Source organism: Callionymus lyra, chromosome 13 (genome assembly GCF_982586985.1).
Source record: "Callionymus lyra chromosome 13, fCalLyr1.hap1.1, whole genome shotgun sequence".
Classification (NCBI taxonomy): Eukaryota; Metazoa; Chordata; class Actinopteri; order Syngnathiformes; family Callionymidae; genus Callionymus; species Callionymus lyra.
In genome coordinates, this window is record NC_141830.1 from 25172116 (window position 1) to 25186834 (window position 14719).

General features: G+C 37.8%; 1 protein-coding gene across 1 annotated transcript in view; it reads left to right on the plus strand.

The window, feature by feature from the left end:
- Positions 1–3281: 3281 nt before the first annotated feature.
- plecb (plectin b) overlaps positions 3282–14719 on the plus strand; it is a 133388-nt gene continuing 121950 nt past the window's right edge. The window contains exon 1 of the mRNA XM_087805172.1: positions 3282–3513. Coding sequence (XP_087661298.1) covers positions 3423–3513 — 91 coding nt within the window. The 5' untranslated portion in view covers positions 3282–3422. The remainder of the gene's footprint in view (positions 3514–14719) is intronic.

Here is a 14719-nt window from a genome sequence, read left to right on the forward strand (position 1 = left end):
AACGAAAATTAAATGAATTAATATGAGTTTTTGTATTGTGTGTCAAAACTCCAAATTATTTGTGTGATCCTGTTAACAAGGTGTACTTCTGAACCTTCTGAATAGGAATAAAAATAAAAAGAAGTAAAAAGCAACAAAATGAAACGGGAATCATCAATCATTTAATTGATTTAAATAGCACTGTAGTCGTGCAAGTAATCTTTTAAAAAACATTTGGCAAAAGTGAGTCCTTCCATGTCCACATGGATAAAAGTGTTTGAGTTGAATATGTTTCCCTGTACCACTGCATCTTTCTTAACTTCGTCAAAAACTCTTATTTAAGCGTATCCTGATAGCGAACACATGAACGGAGGCAGAGACTTCTGGACGAGAAGCAAAACCAGTGCAGTAGTTGAAGCTTATCTCGTTTCCTGTCAGGAAAGTGTCACGGCTGATCTCACTCCGGTCTTTGGCAGAAGAAAAGTACTTGCAGGGATTTTCCTTTTTCCACCCAAAAAAATCAGATTGAGCTTCTCCAACGCTCTTTCTACTGAGATGTAAAGATGACTCGACCTGTAAAATCCTGGTCACATCCCTTCGTTTCTCCAGCGGTCATCATCTTTTATATGATCCCTCGTAAAAGTCTAGGTGTAGCTGATGATGCAACACGGTGTAACCATCCACTCGCTATCTTCTTTACTTCATGATGTCATACATTCAGTTAAATGTTTTGAGTTAAATCTCGCCTCATTTACCTTCATTGTAAATAGTATTTCTTGTCACGTGACCTGCTTGGTTGTAAAGTTACTCTCGTCTCATATATTTATATCAGAGAAATGTTGTTTTCTACTCTTGGTTTCGTTGGAATGCGACGATTCGACGTCAGAATTCTGTGTTTAACTCAAACAATTGAACCAGTTCCTTCTTTTCTTCTGTGAAAAAAATGTTTTTTTAATTCAAACATTAAACACTAATTAGCAAAGGCGGGGGACACCCTGGACAGGACGCCAGTTTGTCTCAGGACACACAAGGACAGACGACCATTCACACACACACTCATACCTACAGAAATTTTCCCCAAGTTCTCAATCAACCCCTGTATGTTTTTGGACTGTGGGAGGAAACCGGAGTGTCCGGAGTAAACCCACGCAACAGTTGGCTCCCTCCCGACCTGAAAGCGAACCGGCAACCTTTTTGCTGTGAGGCTAACCTAAACAGTTTTTGACAAAAATGGCAACATTTCCAGACAAGATAGAGGTTAAAAAAAAAGTGGTGATTAACATAAATTCCATAATTAAAGATATTTTCTTCCACAATTTCAAAAGTGTTCGTACAGAGATTGTCTGGCACATGGAAATACGCACCAGAACCAATTTGGATTCAGGAATGAGAAAAAAAGGCATTTTCTACAATTTATCATAATAATTTTCAGAAACGTTTTAGTCAAATGTGGAGTTCCACAAGGATGCATACTTGGACCCATATTGTTTGCACTAACCTAAAAAAAAACGGCAACATTTCCTGACAAGAAAGAGGTAAAAAAAATAGTGGTGATAAACATAATTCCATAACTATAGACCTTTTACCGAAGTGCCCGGAGTAAACCCACGTAACACGCCGAGAACAAACAAACTCCAAAAAGAAAGGTCATACATGTAGAAAAGTATCTTAATGATCTGTTTTAAGGATTTGGGTTAAGAAGTCGGGGGAACATCAAAGGCTTCTCCAGGTTTGGTTAATGGTTTGACCGAGTTTGTTTTTGTGAGTTCGGTTAAAAATGATTTTTGTTTGCGACCAGTGGTGTCAACCCTTATTGACACTTCACTATTGTTGGATACTTGTAGGATATTATGGCCACCGGTGAAAAGTGGAGGACCCGGTGGTCGGATTTATTCAGATTCATACTAGAGTACTAGAATGTGCTCAAGTGATACCTGGAAAGGTGTGATTGACAGCCAATCCAAGTCTTTACACTTGTGGGCGTTTTTTTTTGTACTGACGACTGCAAAAACAAGCACGTTTGAACTCAAGGGTGTGGACGAACATTAGAGATAAAGAACAGGTTTCATTGTTAAGATCACATCGTTTATGGTGTATTTCGAAACAAGGACTTGTTTTAAGAGTTGCTTCACCGTTAATTTGTCTCAACTTGATTTTTTGTTTTATTTAATGAGGGAAAAAAAAGGCAAATATTGTCAGATTAAGCACATTTTTATTCAGGTTTTGGTTATAATACAACTTTTCTTAAAATGAGTATTTATGTATGTGTTCTATATATAAGATGCTTTCAAGTCATAGTTCACCCATAATTAAACTTTCACTCATTTTCTACTCTCATGTCGAATAATGTTGATTATTTTCAGAGTAATGTGTTTCTTTTAGAGTTGTAGACAACAATGTTTTAAGTGTCTTCTTGGACGACGATGAAGACGAAGACAACTGAGCTCCAGTCCCTACATTAAAATAAACAAACATTTTTTGTCTATAACTCTAAAAAGAACAGATTACTCTAATCATTAGTCGACATGAGAGTAGAAAATGGGTGAAGTTTTAATCTCCTTTACACAAATTATGAACATCTGCTATTTAAAAACAGGAAGATATTTGTATCTAAATTATTTTATTACTTGTCATGATTATTTTGTTAATATAAAGCTGAATCAACTTTTTTTTTTCTTCAAAGACAACTTGAATATTGAAAGCTTCTTTCTTTCATTGTCCTAATGTTTCTTAAGATCATTTGCTTTTTAAATCCAAGTTGCAAACAATGCACTGGAAATGGCTTCATGACAGAACTATCTTTATTAGTTTTCTTCACTTAATGGAAACAACAAGTCTCCTCTGTATTGTTATTTTTTCAGAGACGGCACAAGTTTTCTTCTGTATTTGTCAAAGGCTCAGTCTTCTCTTCTGGCGCCTTCAGTCAACAGATTTTTGAGGATGTATTTGAACGTAAATATACAAAGTATAACTAGACTCTTGGGTCAGTTCGCATCGAGCATCTTTTGGTTCTTTCTTTTATATTAAAGTAATTCCCTGAAGTTCTTTTGAACATCATCGTAATAACATTTCCATCATCATTTGATTCTTAAATCATTGTTTTGATGCGTCGGTGTGTCGTCAAATCCATGTCAGTCTCATTCATGGTTTCATAAATCTTGATTATCTTGGTCTGCAGCATTCTGTAGCTCCCGACGGTGTGTCTTTAAGAGGAGGAGTCTGAGGTCTGTAGTTCAGTTTCCCACTCAGTCCATGGGAGGGTGTATGAAACCAGAGGGGGGGGGCGGCACTGGACTGAGGAATGAAGTTTGGAAACTGTGGAGGCTTCACACACAGCTGAGAGACAGCACAAGCTGCCTCCCATACACCGAGGGGAAGTCGCTGAGCTGGTGGGAAGAGGAAGACACCGACAGGAGGAGGAGGAGGAAAGAGAAAGTGCTGCCATGGCCATGTACGAACCTGCCTACCTGCCTCCCAACGCTGAGGAGCAGGACTTCATCCAGGCGTACGAGAACGTGCGGGAGAAGTATAGAGGTGAGATGATGTTGTGAAGGTTGTGGCTTCCACACTCAGGTGGAGACACGTGACTGTTTGCTCACTGGCTGCTGTGTTTGTCTTTTGGCTCTGAATGACCTGCTGAGCGTTTTATAGATCCAGGCACATGTTCTGCTGCCACTGACTCTCCGAGTGTTTGTTGCAGTCGTTACAGTCAATGGGATTTTTTTTTTTACGAGGGTTTGGTCTCGGTGTGAGGGCCGAGTCTTCGTCTGAGGTTAAACCAAGGGAGCTCCTGTGATTGTCATCATAGCCTGGAGTGTTAACAGGTGCTGCTGGACAACAGCAAGAATTCATTAACTCCGATCCTGATCCCTTCATCCCTGCGAGTCGACATGCTATCGTTTGATCGTGATGTTTAGACATTAGACGGGTTCTCCCACAGGAAGTATAAAAGATGGAGCAAAGGAATTTTGACCTTACTCAACTCCACTTTCAATTTCACTGGGGGGGAATATAAACTTATTTTCAGAAACTGACATGGCAAAAAACTAACCTTAGATCATTGAACAGCTGATTTTCAAGATGATTCCAAAACCATACATTCAGTTCAGTTTCAACAATGATGGAAAAAGAGTGAGTCTCTCACTCTCAGGTTGAAAACATTAGGAAAACCACGGATCACTAAATGGTTATTGCAGATCAGAAAACTAGGTGGTGAATTTGGATTGGAAATATAAATCATTTAATACTTTTATGTTTTCACTTTATGACTTCAATTGACAATTTTAATTCACCTTTATTTAAAGTTCCAATATAAAACACTCAAGACACTTTACAGTTGAAACTACATTTGTTGATAAGAAAACTAGTGATGGGACGATGAGGCCTCATGATACAGCATAATTTTTTTGATAATTACATTAAATTGTTTGATATAGTTTCATGATACATCAGCTGTTGTTTGATACTGTATCATGATACATCATCTGATGTTTGATACTGTATCATGATACACCATCTGTTGTTTGATACTGTATCATGATACAACATCAGTTGTTTGATACTGTATCATGATACCAGGTTTAATTGAGGTATTGGATTAGAGACAATTATTCTAATGCAGAATGACATATAGTGGGCTTTCAAATTTAAGACACTGTATCATGATACAGTATCAAACAGCTGATGCTGTATCACGAGGTCTCATCAACACATGACTAAAAAAAACATTCCACCAATCTCAATAAGCAAGCATTTGGCGACTGCGACGTGGAGAAACTTCCTCTTAACAGGCAGAAACCTCGAGCAGAACCAGACTGAATGTGAACAGCTCTCTGCTGTGACTGCCTGGGAGAGAGATAACAAACCTGAGGATGGAGGAAGAAGGAAGAGGGACAGAGGAAAGACTTTAAAAACTAGAAGGTTTTGAGGAGATTTAAATAATACAGCTGTTCCAGTTTCAGGTTTTATTCGTCAACCAACTGAAAAAGGTTCTTCCAGATATAGACATTAATCCAGAATCGGTGTGTTCGGGTCAAGTTTTTCTTCCATCCAACCAAGAGTTCTGATTTAGTTGATGATGTTATTGGGATTGAAGCCTCCAGAGCTTTAATAGGTGACTGTTCTTTTGGAAATATCAACCTCACCATTTATTCTGAGCGGCTTCTCTTGGCACCAAAGGACTTTCCCTTGATGGATTAATTCTAGGTGTGAATATTGGTGACCTACAACTGCTGTGTCATGATATCATCTGGAGAAGGTCAATGAGTTCTAACTACAACTTTCATGTGGTAACGAACGTGTTTTCGGATTTATCTGCTTTGGCGTTTTCAAGGAATTATTGGCGGAAAAATTATCTTTTGGTGATGTTTTTAAAATATAATTCAAATATGAATCTTTTCTGAGTCAGCAGGTCCAGCTGGTTAGCATAGCAGTGCACTTTTGTCATCTTTACAATTCTGTTCATCTCATCAGTGCCTGCTGGAAATGTATAAATAGACTTGTACGGATGACTAAAGGTTTTCTGCACCTGTAAGTCCAAAGTAGAATTGTCGAAAGTATCAAAACTAAAAAAAGGATTGAGACTTGAATGTTTTTTCTGTTACGATTTTTCAAAAGTATTAATGGCAATTCTTCATTTAATTAATTGTTTTTTTGGCACAACCTCAGACCTGAAACTTGTTAGCATAGTTTATTTTGGGGGTTTTAAGGTAAAATGGGTCATTGTAGATAACAAAAATATTTATTTTAAATTTGATGTATTTTTTTATTTGGTAGTATCAAAAATGTATCGACTATCGAATATTGTCCTAAGTGTAGATTTGGACATTTTAGTTTTGTGACAACTCTAATCCAAAGATGTACGTATACATACATATATATAAACCAGACTCACTTCCACACGTATGAATCAGGCTCATATAACACATTTGTTGGACAGAAAAGCCTGCGACTATATTTAGTATTTGTGTTGTCCACGGCTCCGAACGTTACGAGGCTGTGTGTGTGTTGTTCGCTGCAGCAGGTTATGGGAACCAGGAGCTGGATCTGGCAGGTGTTTATTTTCCAGACGTTCCTCCGTGTTGCTGCGTCTGTGCTGCGTGCTCGCCTTTTTAGGAACGTTAACCATATTGTCGAGAAGAGGGAGGAAAACCTGAGTCTTAATTTATATATATACATCGTTTATGATGTTATGTGTTTTACTTCAAGGATGAACAGTGGGACATGCAGATGATTGAAACTTTTTTTTTGTTTAACCTCAGTACTTTTCTTTTTACTCATGTTACTGCTGAAAGTACAATATCTCTATAATGCACTATAATTTCATACATCAATAACACAACCATTTATTTATAGACAGTATTGTACCATCAATGTCTATTTTAAAGACATATTTTAAAGATTAATTTTCAATTTTAAATACATTTATCAGGGCTTTTTGTGCACTTGAAAGGGAAAACGTATATTTTTACAACGATTACTTTGTCCTATTTTATACCAAATCCCAGTTTTATAAAAGTCTCTCATGATGAGGATTTTGTTGTACTCACATAATGTTATGTATCTTCACTCAAAACTGTAATATCTTTTATAGCCTTTAGACAAGCATTAACTGTGACCAGATGGTTGAATGTTTTCTGGAAAAGTAAGTTAATATCTCCTTGTTAAATATCCAGGTTTCTTAAAGCATTCCAAGCCCTCTCTATAGTATGAATAACTTTCCCTATTTGTTTTATCCTCATGGATCGAAATATAAAAATAGTTTCAAGCAAAAAAACGGACTAAACTGTTTGGATTAATGGAGTAAATATTTATATTATCTGTAGTAAGTAAGTTGAGCCTTGATGAGTGACTGACCATCCATTCTATATTTAATAATTACAATTATGGTCTGTTGTTGTTATCAAGTGATCTGTCGTGCAAGTAAGTACAACAACAAATTTGTGGGTGGCAAAGATGCATCTTGTCATGTTGGGAGTGACGATCTTTGGTTAATTCTGAATCGTTTCTCACGAGACCTGCATTGATTTTCTTCAAAGTGTGTTCTACAGAACATCCTGATAATCATTAACTGGGCAAAGAGGGGGGAATGTTTTACAGTACGAGTATGTGAGTGTGTGTGTCTCCGTTTGAAACTCCTCGTCCAATCAAGATGCTACGACAAGTACAAAAATTTAATTCATACAGAAGTGTTTATTGTATATTTTTTATATATGGAGTGTTGCAAGGCTCCATAGTCAGGAGCCTTGTTGAGTAATACTACAGTATATTATGGTGACAAGCCGAAAATCATTGTGGAGGAATACTACGAATACTACGGTTTTTGAGGTAATATTATAAAATGGGAGTAATACTTAACTGCGGCTTAGTATTTTACCAACAATTCGACATATTCTTGAGTACAACCGCCATTCACAAGGCTTATAAGGTGAACTGTTTGACAATAATTGAAAAATCTTGAGTACATATAGTCTGAAAATATTGTGAATTTAGTTATCTGGTTTATCTGTTATTTTTTGCTGTAATTTAGTACCGACAGTATTTTAAGTGGCTCTACAAGAATAAATATGTTTTGTGTAACTACTGGAAGGGCTTCGCTGTAATGGGCTTAGGTCATAGGTGTTTGAATGGAGACGGAACCCTCTAGTGTTTATATAGCGCAACTGCGGTAGAAAGGTTGAGATCATAAATCTCCTCTGTGTAATCTGTTACACAACAGTTGGAAGCATTGGTTACACAAACATACACATCCTTCACATGTCGATCCATTATAGTTTTAGTCCTCGAACGATCATAAAACGTTTTTTGTAGACATACTATTTTCTAAACGAAGTTATGAGCTAAATACGGCTTCACTGCCGGACTGTAGCTGACTTAACAATAGAGTCCTGGCTCCGATGTATTCTAATGTTTTCTAACAGCTGATGTTACTGTGAGCGGGGGGTGGGAGAGGATTGCCCTGCCTCGGTCCTGGTGACTGCTGAGGGTGCAAAGCCACTGCTGGCATCCATATTGTGTCCTGCGAGGCTCTTTCTTATGTCCCACAGTGCTTAAAAAAACCCTAAATATAGGCTAAAGCCCAACAATTAACCACTTATTTTTGGCATGCTATTCATTAACAAACACAATTTAGTGGTAAGTATACTTTGTCCCTGGAAATGTCCATCTGTGGTCTAAGGTAAACTAGAAAAATAAACGTTCCTTGATGTATATATCTTCGTCAACTGCTGCCTCGGCTTCTATTTAGAGTTATGAGGTGTAAAGTGATGTGGGAAAGGATTTCGACATCCATGAATAAAGACTTTTTAAAAACCGCTCGGGCAGGGGTGAAAGTTTCAAGTGGCAGAGTACAAGATTAGATTTCCCATAAACCCTTTCTGATTTGACGTAACTCATTCCAGCCATAAGTGAGGGATCTTGAGAGTAGTCTCCCCCCCCCCCCCCCATACCATTTTTTTCTTCTTCTGTGTGTCGCCACAAAGTGAGTGTTAAAATAGTAGCAAAGAGGTTTCCACCACAGGAACTCCAGACCCTCTAATCAGCCGTTTCTAGTGCGGATGAAATGGATACAACGTATACATCGATATTTTTTCACCATACTCAAATCGTGTATATATATTCAAAAGATATTGTATCGATTTATTTTTTCAAATCATATTTTTTACTTTAGATATATTTTGTTTTCTTTATATATAATTAAGTGGGTGTAAAATAAAATAATTTGATTCATCTTCACGTGCAAATATTTACAGCTCTTGAAACTTTTTCCGCAGCTAAAGAAACAATGAGAGATTCCGGCGACGAGTGAATCTAAGGACAAGAGGATACAGTCGACGACAGCTGTTTACGAAGCTGATTTTGAGACGTATTTTGTCTTTATCAGTTTAATTAGTTGAACCAAAAAAGAGTGGAACAATCACAAGATGTCACTTCAAATTCAGTGTAAAATGGTTCCAAATTAATTATGTATGTTCTCCCCGTGTTGCGTGGGTTTACTCCGGGCACTCCGGTTTCCTCCTACAGTCCCAAAACATACAGAGGTTGATTGAGAACTATGGAAATTGTCCATAGGTATGAGTGTGTGTGTGAATGGTTGTCTGTCTTTGTGTGCCCTGCGACAGACTCGTGTCCTGTCCAGGGTGTCCTCCGCCTCTCGCCCAATGAAACTGGGATAGACTCCAGTCTCCCCGCGACCCCCATATGGGATAAAGAGGTAGAAAATTAATGGTATCGAATTGTATCTTTAGTGTAATATATCGTATCGTGAGATTTGATTCTACTTTGCCATTACTTTTTTTTAAATCTTAACAACATTCTTAATATCGATGTCTGCTAAGAAAGAAAGAAAAAAAAATCTGGTGAACCATTTGTCACATTGGCTGCCTGCTAACTGTTATAGGCAATAGTCAAGTGTAACACAATCATTCTTAAAAAATGGTCCATGTTTGATTTGTGCTTTGTGAAACATTTTAGGCCATTACTCCATGTCGTCGCACTGTAGGATTGTAAAATGACACAAATAACGTTTGCTTTGGCGACATCCTTTTCTCCATTTAGGAAAAAAATAAACTTCTCTGGAATGCACATTGCCAGTCGCTTGCCATGTTGAACCGAAAAGGAAAATCCCAGTAATGTTATCCTGCTGTTATTGGTTTTTCCATCCTGCCTAGAACCTCCACTTAACTGTTGACTTGAGTTATGAACAGAGTTATTCAGATATTTTATTCATTATCAAAATATACTAGTTTTATAGATTTTTTCTAGTGTTTTCTTTTACGTCAGTTTATCAATATGGACACATGCGGGGTCAAAGGTTATGCTGGGGCAGGGCTCGATGAGCTAAGATGTACCAAGACTCCTGCAGGGCCTTTTAAGGGAGGAAGACGAGCTCCAGAGATGATGCTCCACACGTCCTATGAATCATCTGAAGGAATGACCCGTTCGCACTGACCTAATCAGGCAACAGAGGGGATGAGTAATACGATTGAAAGTAAAAATAAACTTCATGATGATTATGGTTTCTAGACAGTTGCTACTATTTACGAATCGGTTGTCATACATTTGGCATTTCCTTGTCACGTTCTATAGGGACCAATGAAATTTTTTTGTTTAAAGGAAAATAATATAATCCTCACCCAAAATGGTGATAATAGTTGAATCATTGTGGTGTAAAATGTTGTATGTCTTAGATGTTGTAACTTTCATTTGGCGACCATTGATTTAACATTTATATGATATATTCAGCAATCAGCTCATGTGATATGATGCGATATATTTCAACAATACTTTCATCATTTCGGAAAGATTTTAGGCAACACTTTTTTAGTGACGTTCCACTTTCTTTTGGTTGAATTAAAACCAAAATATGCCCAAATATCATCTTTTAAAGCTGCTTGAGTTGACTGTATCCTCTCGCCCTCAGTCATCACCAGGGCTTCAATACAGTGCAATTAAATATTCATACAGTAACGGGAAAAAAATATCTATATATTGTATTATCCAATTTTTTGTATACCTCTGAACAGTGCATTGTGTGCATCTTAAAATTTTAAGCTGCACCTTTTCCTGGTTGAGAACTAAATGTGTCTAATTTAAAAATGAGAGTCCATTCCTCGTTGTCATCCATGATGCTGAGTCAGTGGAGCATATGGCGTTGGCTATGAACGTGAGGGAAAGACTGGAAAACACATTTATATGGAAAAGGTTGAAAAAACTTGTAACACCTGGCTTGTATCTGAAACAGAGACTCTGTGTGCAACTTCTAAGCCTTTCATTTGAGCGGAATACATGTCTGGGATAGTAGCTTCAAGGCAACTTTAGGGCAGTTAATGTTGATGAGGGGAAAACACAAATAACCTAAAGTACTCTGATGAAATACCTGCACACACTGAACTCTCTGTCCTAGCGCTACTGTAAGATGAAGTCTCATAAATGGCAGACCATTTTTACCAGCTAGCTCAGTGTGTGGCTGCCATTGTTCTCACCTCATGAAACGCCCGTCTTTTCTTTCCCAGGCCTCGTCGTTCCAGGAGAGGCAAACATTACGGAAGCTCTTTGACTACTTTTTATTGGTTGCTTTTCATCCCAAAGTCGGTCTAGTTGTGTTCAACAGAAGTGAACAGACTATAAATGTTTGACCTCTATGAGAAAAGGGAAGGAAGTAAGTATTTTACGTGATTTATGTGTTTGTATAGTCCCTAATCTTATCTATCTATATATGCCTCATGAGTGTTAAGAGACTATATTAGGACATCTACTTCTTCTTGTTGTTTTATGGAAGTTGCCAAACAATGTAAAGGTGCAGTAGATCCACCTACTGGTATTGTGTCTTTAAATTTTGTCTTTATATTCTATGCTAATAAACTATGATACATTAACTACTAACCCAATTTTTTAGCTTCATTACTAATTAAACGTACTTACTGTCTAAGCTAGTGCAGTACCAGAGCGTACTGAAATTTCAAAAGTATATCTTTAGTAAACCAAATGTATCCCACATTCATTCATTGATTTTCTACCGCTTTATTCTGGGGTTGGGGTCGCGGGGAGACTGGAGTCTATCCCAGAGTCATAGGGCGAGAGGCAGGGAACACCCTGGACAGGACGCCAGTCTGTCGAAGGACACACAAAGACAGACAAACATTCACACACACACTCATACCTACGCACAATTTCCCAAAGTTCTCAATCAACCTCTGTATGTTTATCCTTATGTTCCTTAAATAACTAACTCATGGTTTTCTTAGTTCTCTGAGTTTTTGGAAATTAAATTATTACATGTTACGTCTTCTCGTTTTTCACGATTTTCCCAATCTGTGCTTCATCCTTTGAAAAAGTCAACAGTTTAAATCTCAACATTGATGTAACCGTTTCTTCTCTTTGGATTCTTGTTACTTTTCCAATTCATTTTCGTATTCTGTACAGACATCTACCAATCCTTTCTTCTTCCCAAAACCTTTTCCAATTTTCCTTAATTTCTACCTACATTTTTTTCTTTCCATTATTAAAAGATAACATGACTTTTATATGAAAAGATATTTAGCTCGAAACGGCAATTTCTAAGCGTTTATCTTCTGCCACTGTTATTAATATTAAGCTTTTAACTTAGGAACGTTTCAATGGTTGTTTGTCTTTATTGTATATATGCAAACATGCGTTATGTTTATTCTATTGTGTACCCCAGAGTATGACTTCATGTTGGTGGTATTAGTTAGTGAAATAATTTAAATACAAACAGGTTCCCAAAGGAGACCTCCTGAGGGATCAATAAAGTTTTACCTTACCTTACCTTACCTTAGGTTGGTTTCTTAAGCTGCCGTTTTCTACAAGTGTTTCTTGTTGTCTTGTATAATTGGGTACAATTCAACATGTAACTTATTAGAAAATTATTAATTTTATAAAATTCAAAAATCTATTGTTTAATTTAATTATAGGTGTCCTGCTTTAGAACTACAAGGGCACATTATTTATTTTCGAGATGGTGATGCTGCTTTGGTTTGATGTCCGATACACCGGAGAGTACTCTCTGCTTGACACGCACTCGCTGTAATTGAAGTGCCATGTGATCCTCCTGGAATAATGGCATCTGTGTCCACTCTGAACCGGACCACTGTCGAACAGACACAAAAGCTTTTTCATCATGGAATTGTTGCGAGTGAGGTAAATGCGTTTTATTACCTGAACAAAGTATGGAAAGAAAGGGTCGCGCTGAGGCGTCGACGATATTACCAGATAATGATGTGTACCGGCGACTATTTCTCTGCATGACCTGTCGTTTCCTGACAGGGAGAGGGAATGAGTTTATTGCTGGTCAGTGGTATTCGGGACAACTGGAGCCGGAATGACCGTCACCACAAGGGCTTAGAATGTCACAGCAGGTCACCCCCACACAGCTGACGGCGTCGGGAATGTCCCCCACGTGTGTGTGCATCAACACACTAGCATTTGTCATACCTCCGTTCAAATATGCACATCCTCCGAGATTTCAAAGATACCTCCAGGAATTGCGCGATACATTCTCCACAGTTTGCAGTTGACTTAATCTCTTCTTGTTTGAGATGCCAGGGAAGAAGATAAAAGCCTGATAGCACTAAGTACCTTACCTTGCTTTAACTTTTGTACTTTAAATTAACTACTCTAAATGATGGCTGTGTATTGACAAGAATCAGGTGATACAATACATAAACAGAGGCAACGATACGATATATAATGATATATAGTGATAGTGTAGTAACAAGGATATATGTGTAGTATTGTCAAGTACTTGACTCTGGTGTTGTGATAGTGTAGTAACAAGTATATATGTGCAGTATTACAGCCTTCAAAAAGCCACAATGTTTTTGTCCTTATTTTATCTCTTAGAAACGTCTGCCAAATTTTTCAGAAATTTGTCCCAATCTCTCGAAAAACGCCGCTGGCACCATTTAAAGTCCCTGCAAGCGTGTTAAAGTGACAATAAAAACTACAAACTAAATATGCTCTTGCATGTTGATGAACATTTAGAACACAGCAAGGCTGATGAAAAGGTGTTTGAACTAGAGGACGCCTCATGCCTTGCTCTGTCTGTGGACTGCATGGTCTCCAGAGAGTGTGGTTCTCTCCCCCCGGGCCAAAAGTTAAATGGCCAACCCTGGAAAAAAAAAGCTGTTTGCTTTGTTATCTCACAGATGAAAACACTGCTAATTCAGTCTTTCCTGTACGGCAGAAGCAGCTCTAGCACCTCCTCCAGCAACGTTTTATCTGCTGAACAACCTCTTTTCAAATTATAGAATGTGTGCTACTTTACCTTGCTCTCATGAAGTTGTCCCGCTTGTTATCAAGGTTCAGGAAATAGTGCACTGTCGGCGAACCACGAAAAGCTAAGAAGCTGGGGTGGAATTTCTCTGACCTCAGAATCGCATTCATCATTCCCGGCATTTACATACATGGCCTGAAAAATTCTCTGCTGAAAGCCGGGAGTGATGGCTGAACTCCACTCAATCTTTAAAGACAAACTCACTGTGCCCGGTGGTATTTATGAGATGCTCCCAAGTATCCAAATAGCCCGGACGAGGATTATTAATGTTTTCACAGGTAGTTTCTATTAGTCTAATGACACCTTCTGTCTAATGGATACATAAATAACTACTTAACTCACAGGATCAGGACGACCAGACTAGAGCTTGAGATGATGAGGATTCGTGAGTGTGAGAAATAGATTTATCTCTGAAGATAAGTGGGTCTAAGAGGGTGTTCAAGATGATGACTCTTCATTTTTAATCACGTTTGATTATGTGTTTTAAATATAATCGTAATATATTCCGTCTCCATTTAAACACCTCCTAATCCCATTACAGCAAATCCCTTCCAGGAGTTTTCTGACGATGATTAATTCTTGTAGACCCATGTCAAATACTAAATTGAAGCCAACATAAGGTATGAAACAAACAATTACTTACTTAAAAGGCTTACTTAAAATCACTTAATTTTCTCATTAATCAACAGTGCACCTTTTAATCCTAATGTACTACTTCTGGTTTTACTTGCCAACTTTGAATGGATTTTCAGTTGGTAAAAGTATAGTATTACTCAGAAAGTCACTGTAGTATTTATCCATGTTTCACAATTGTATTAGAACTCCTTGAGTCACCCTAGTATCACTCTGCGAGTCACCATAGTATTGCTCCCTTAGTCACTGTAGTATTAGTCCATGAATCACCATATTATTACTCCACGAGTCACTGTTGTATTACTCCGAGAGCCA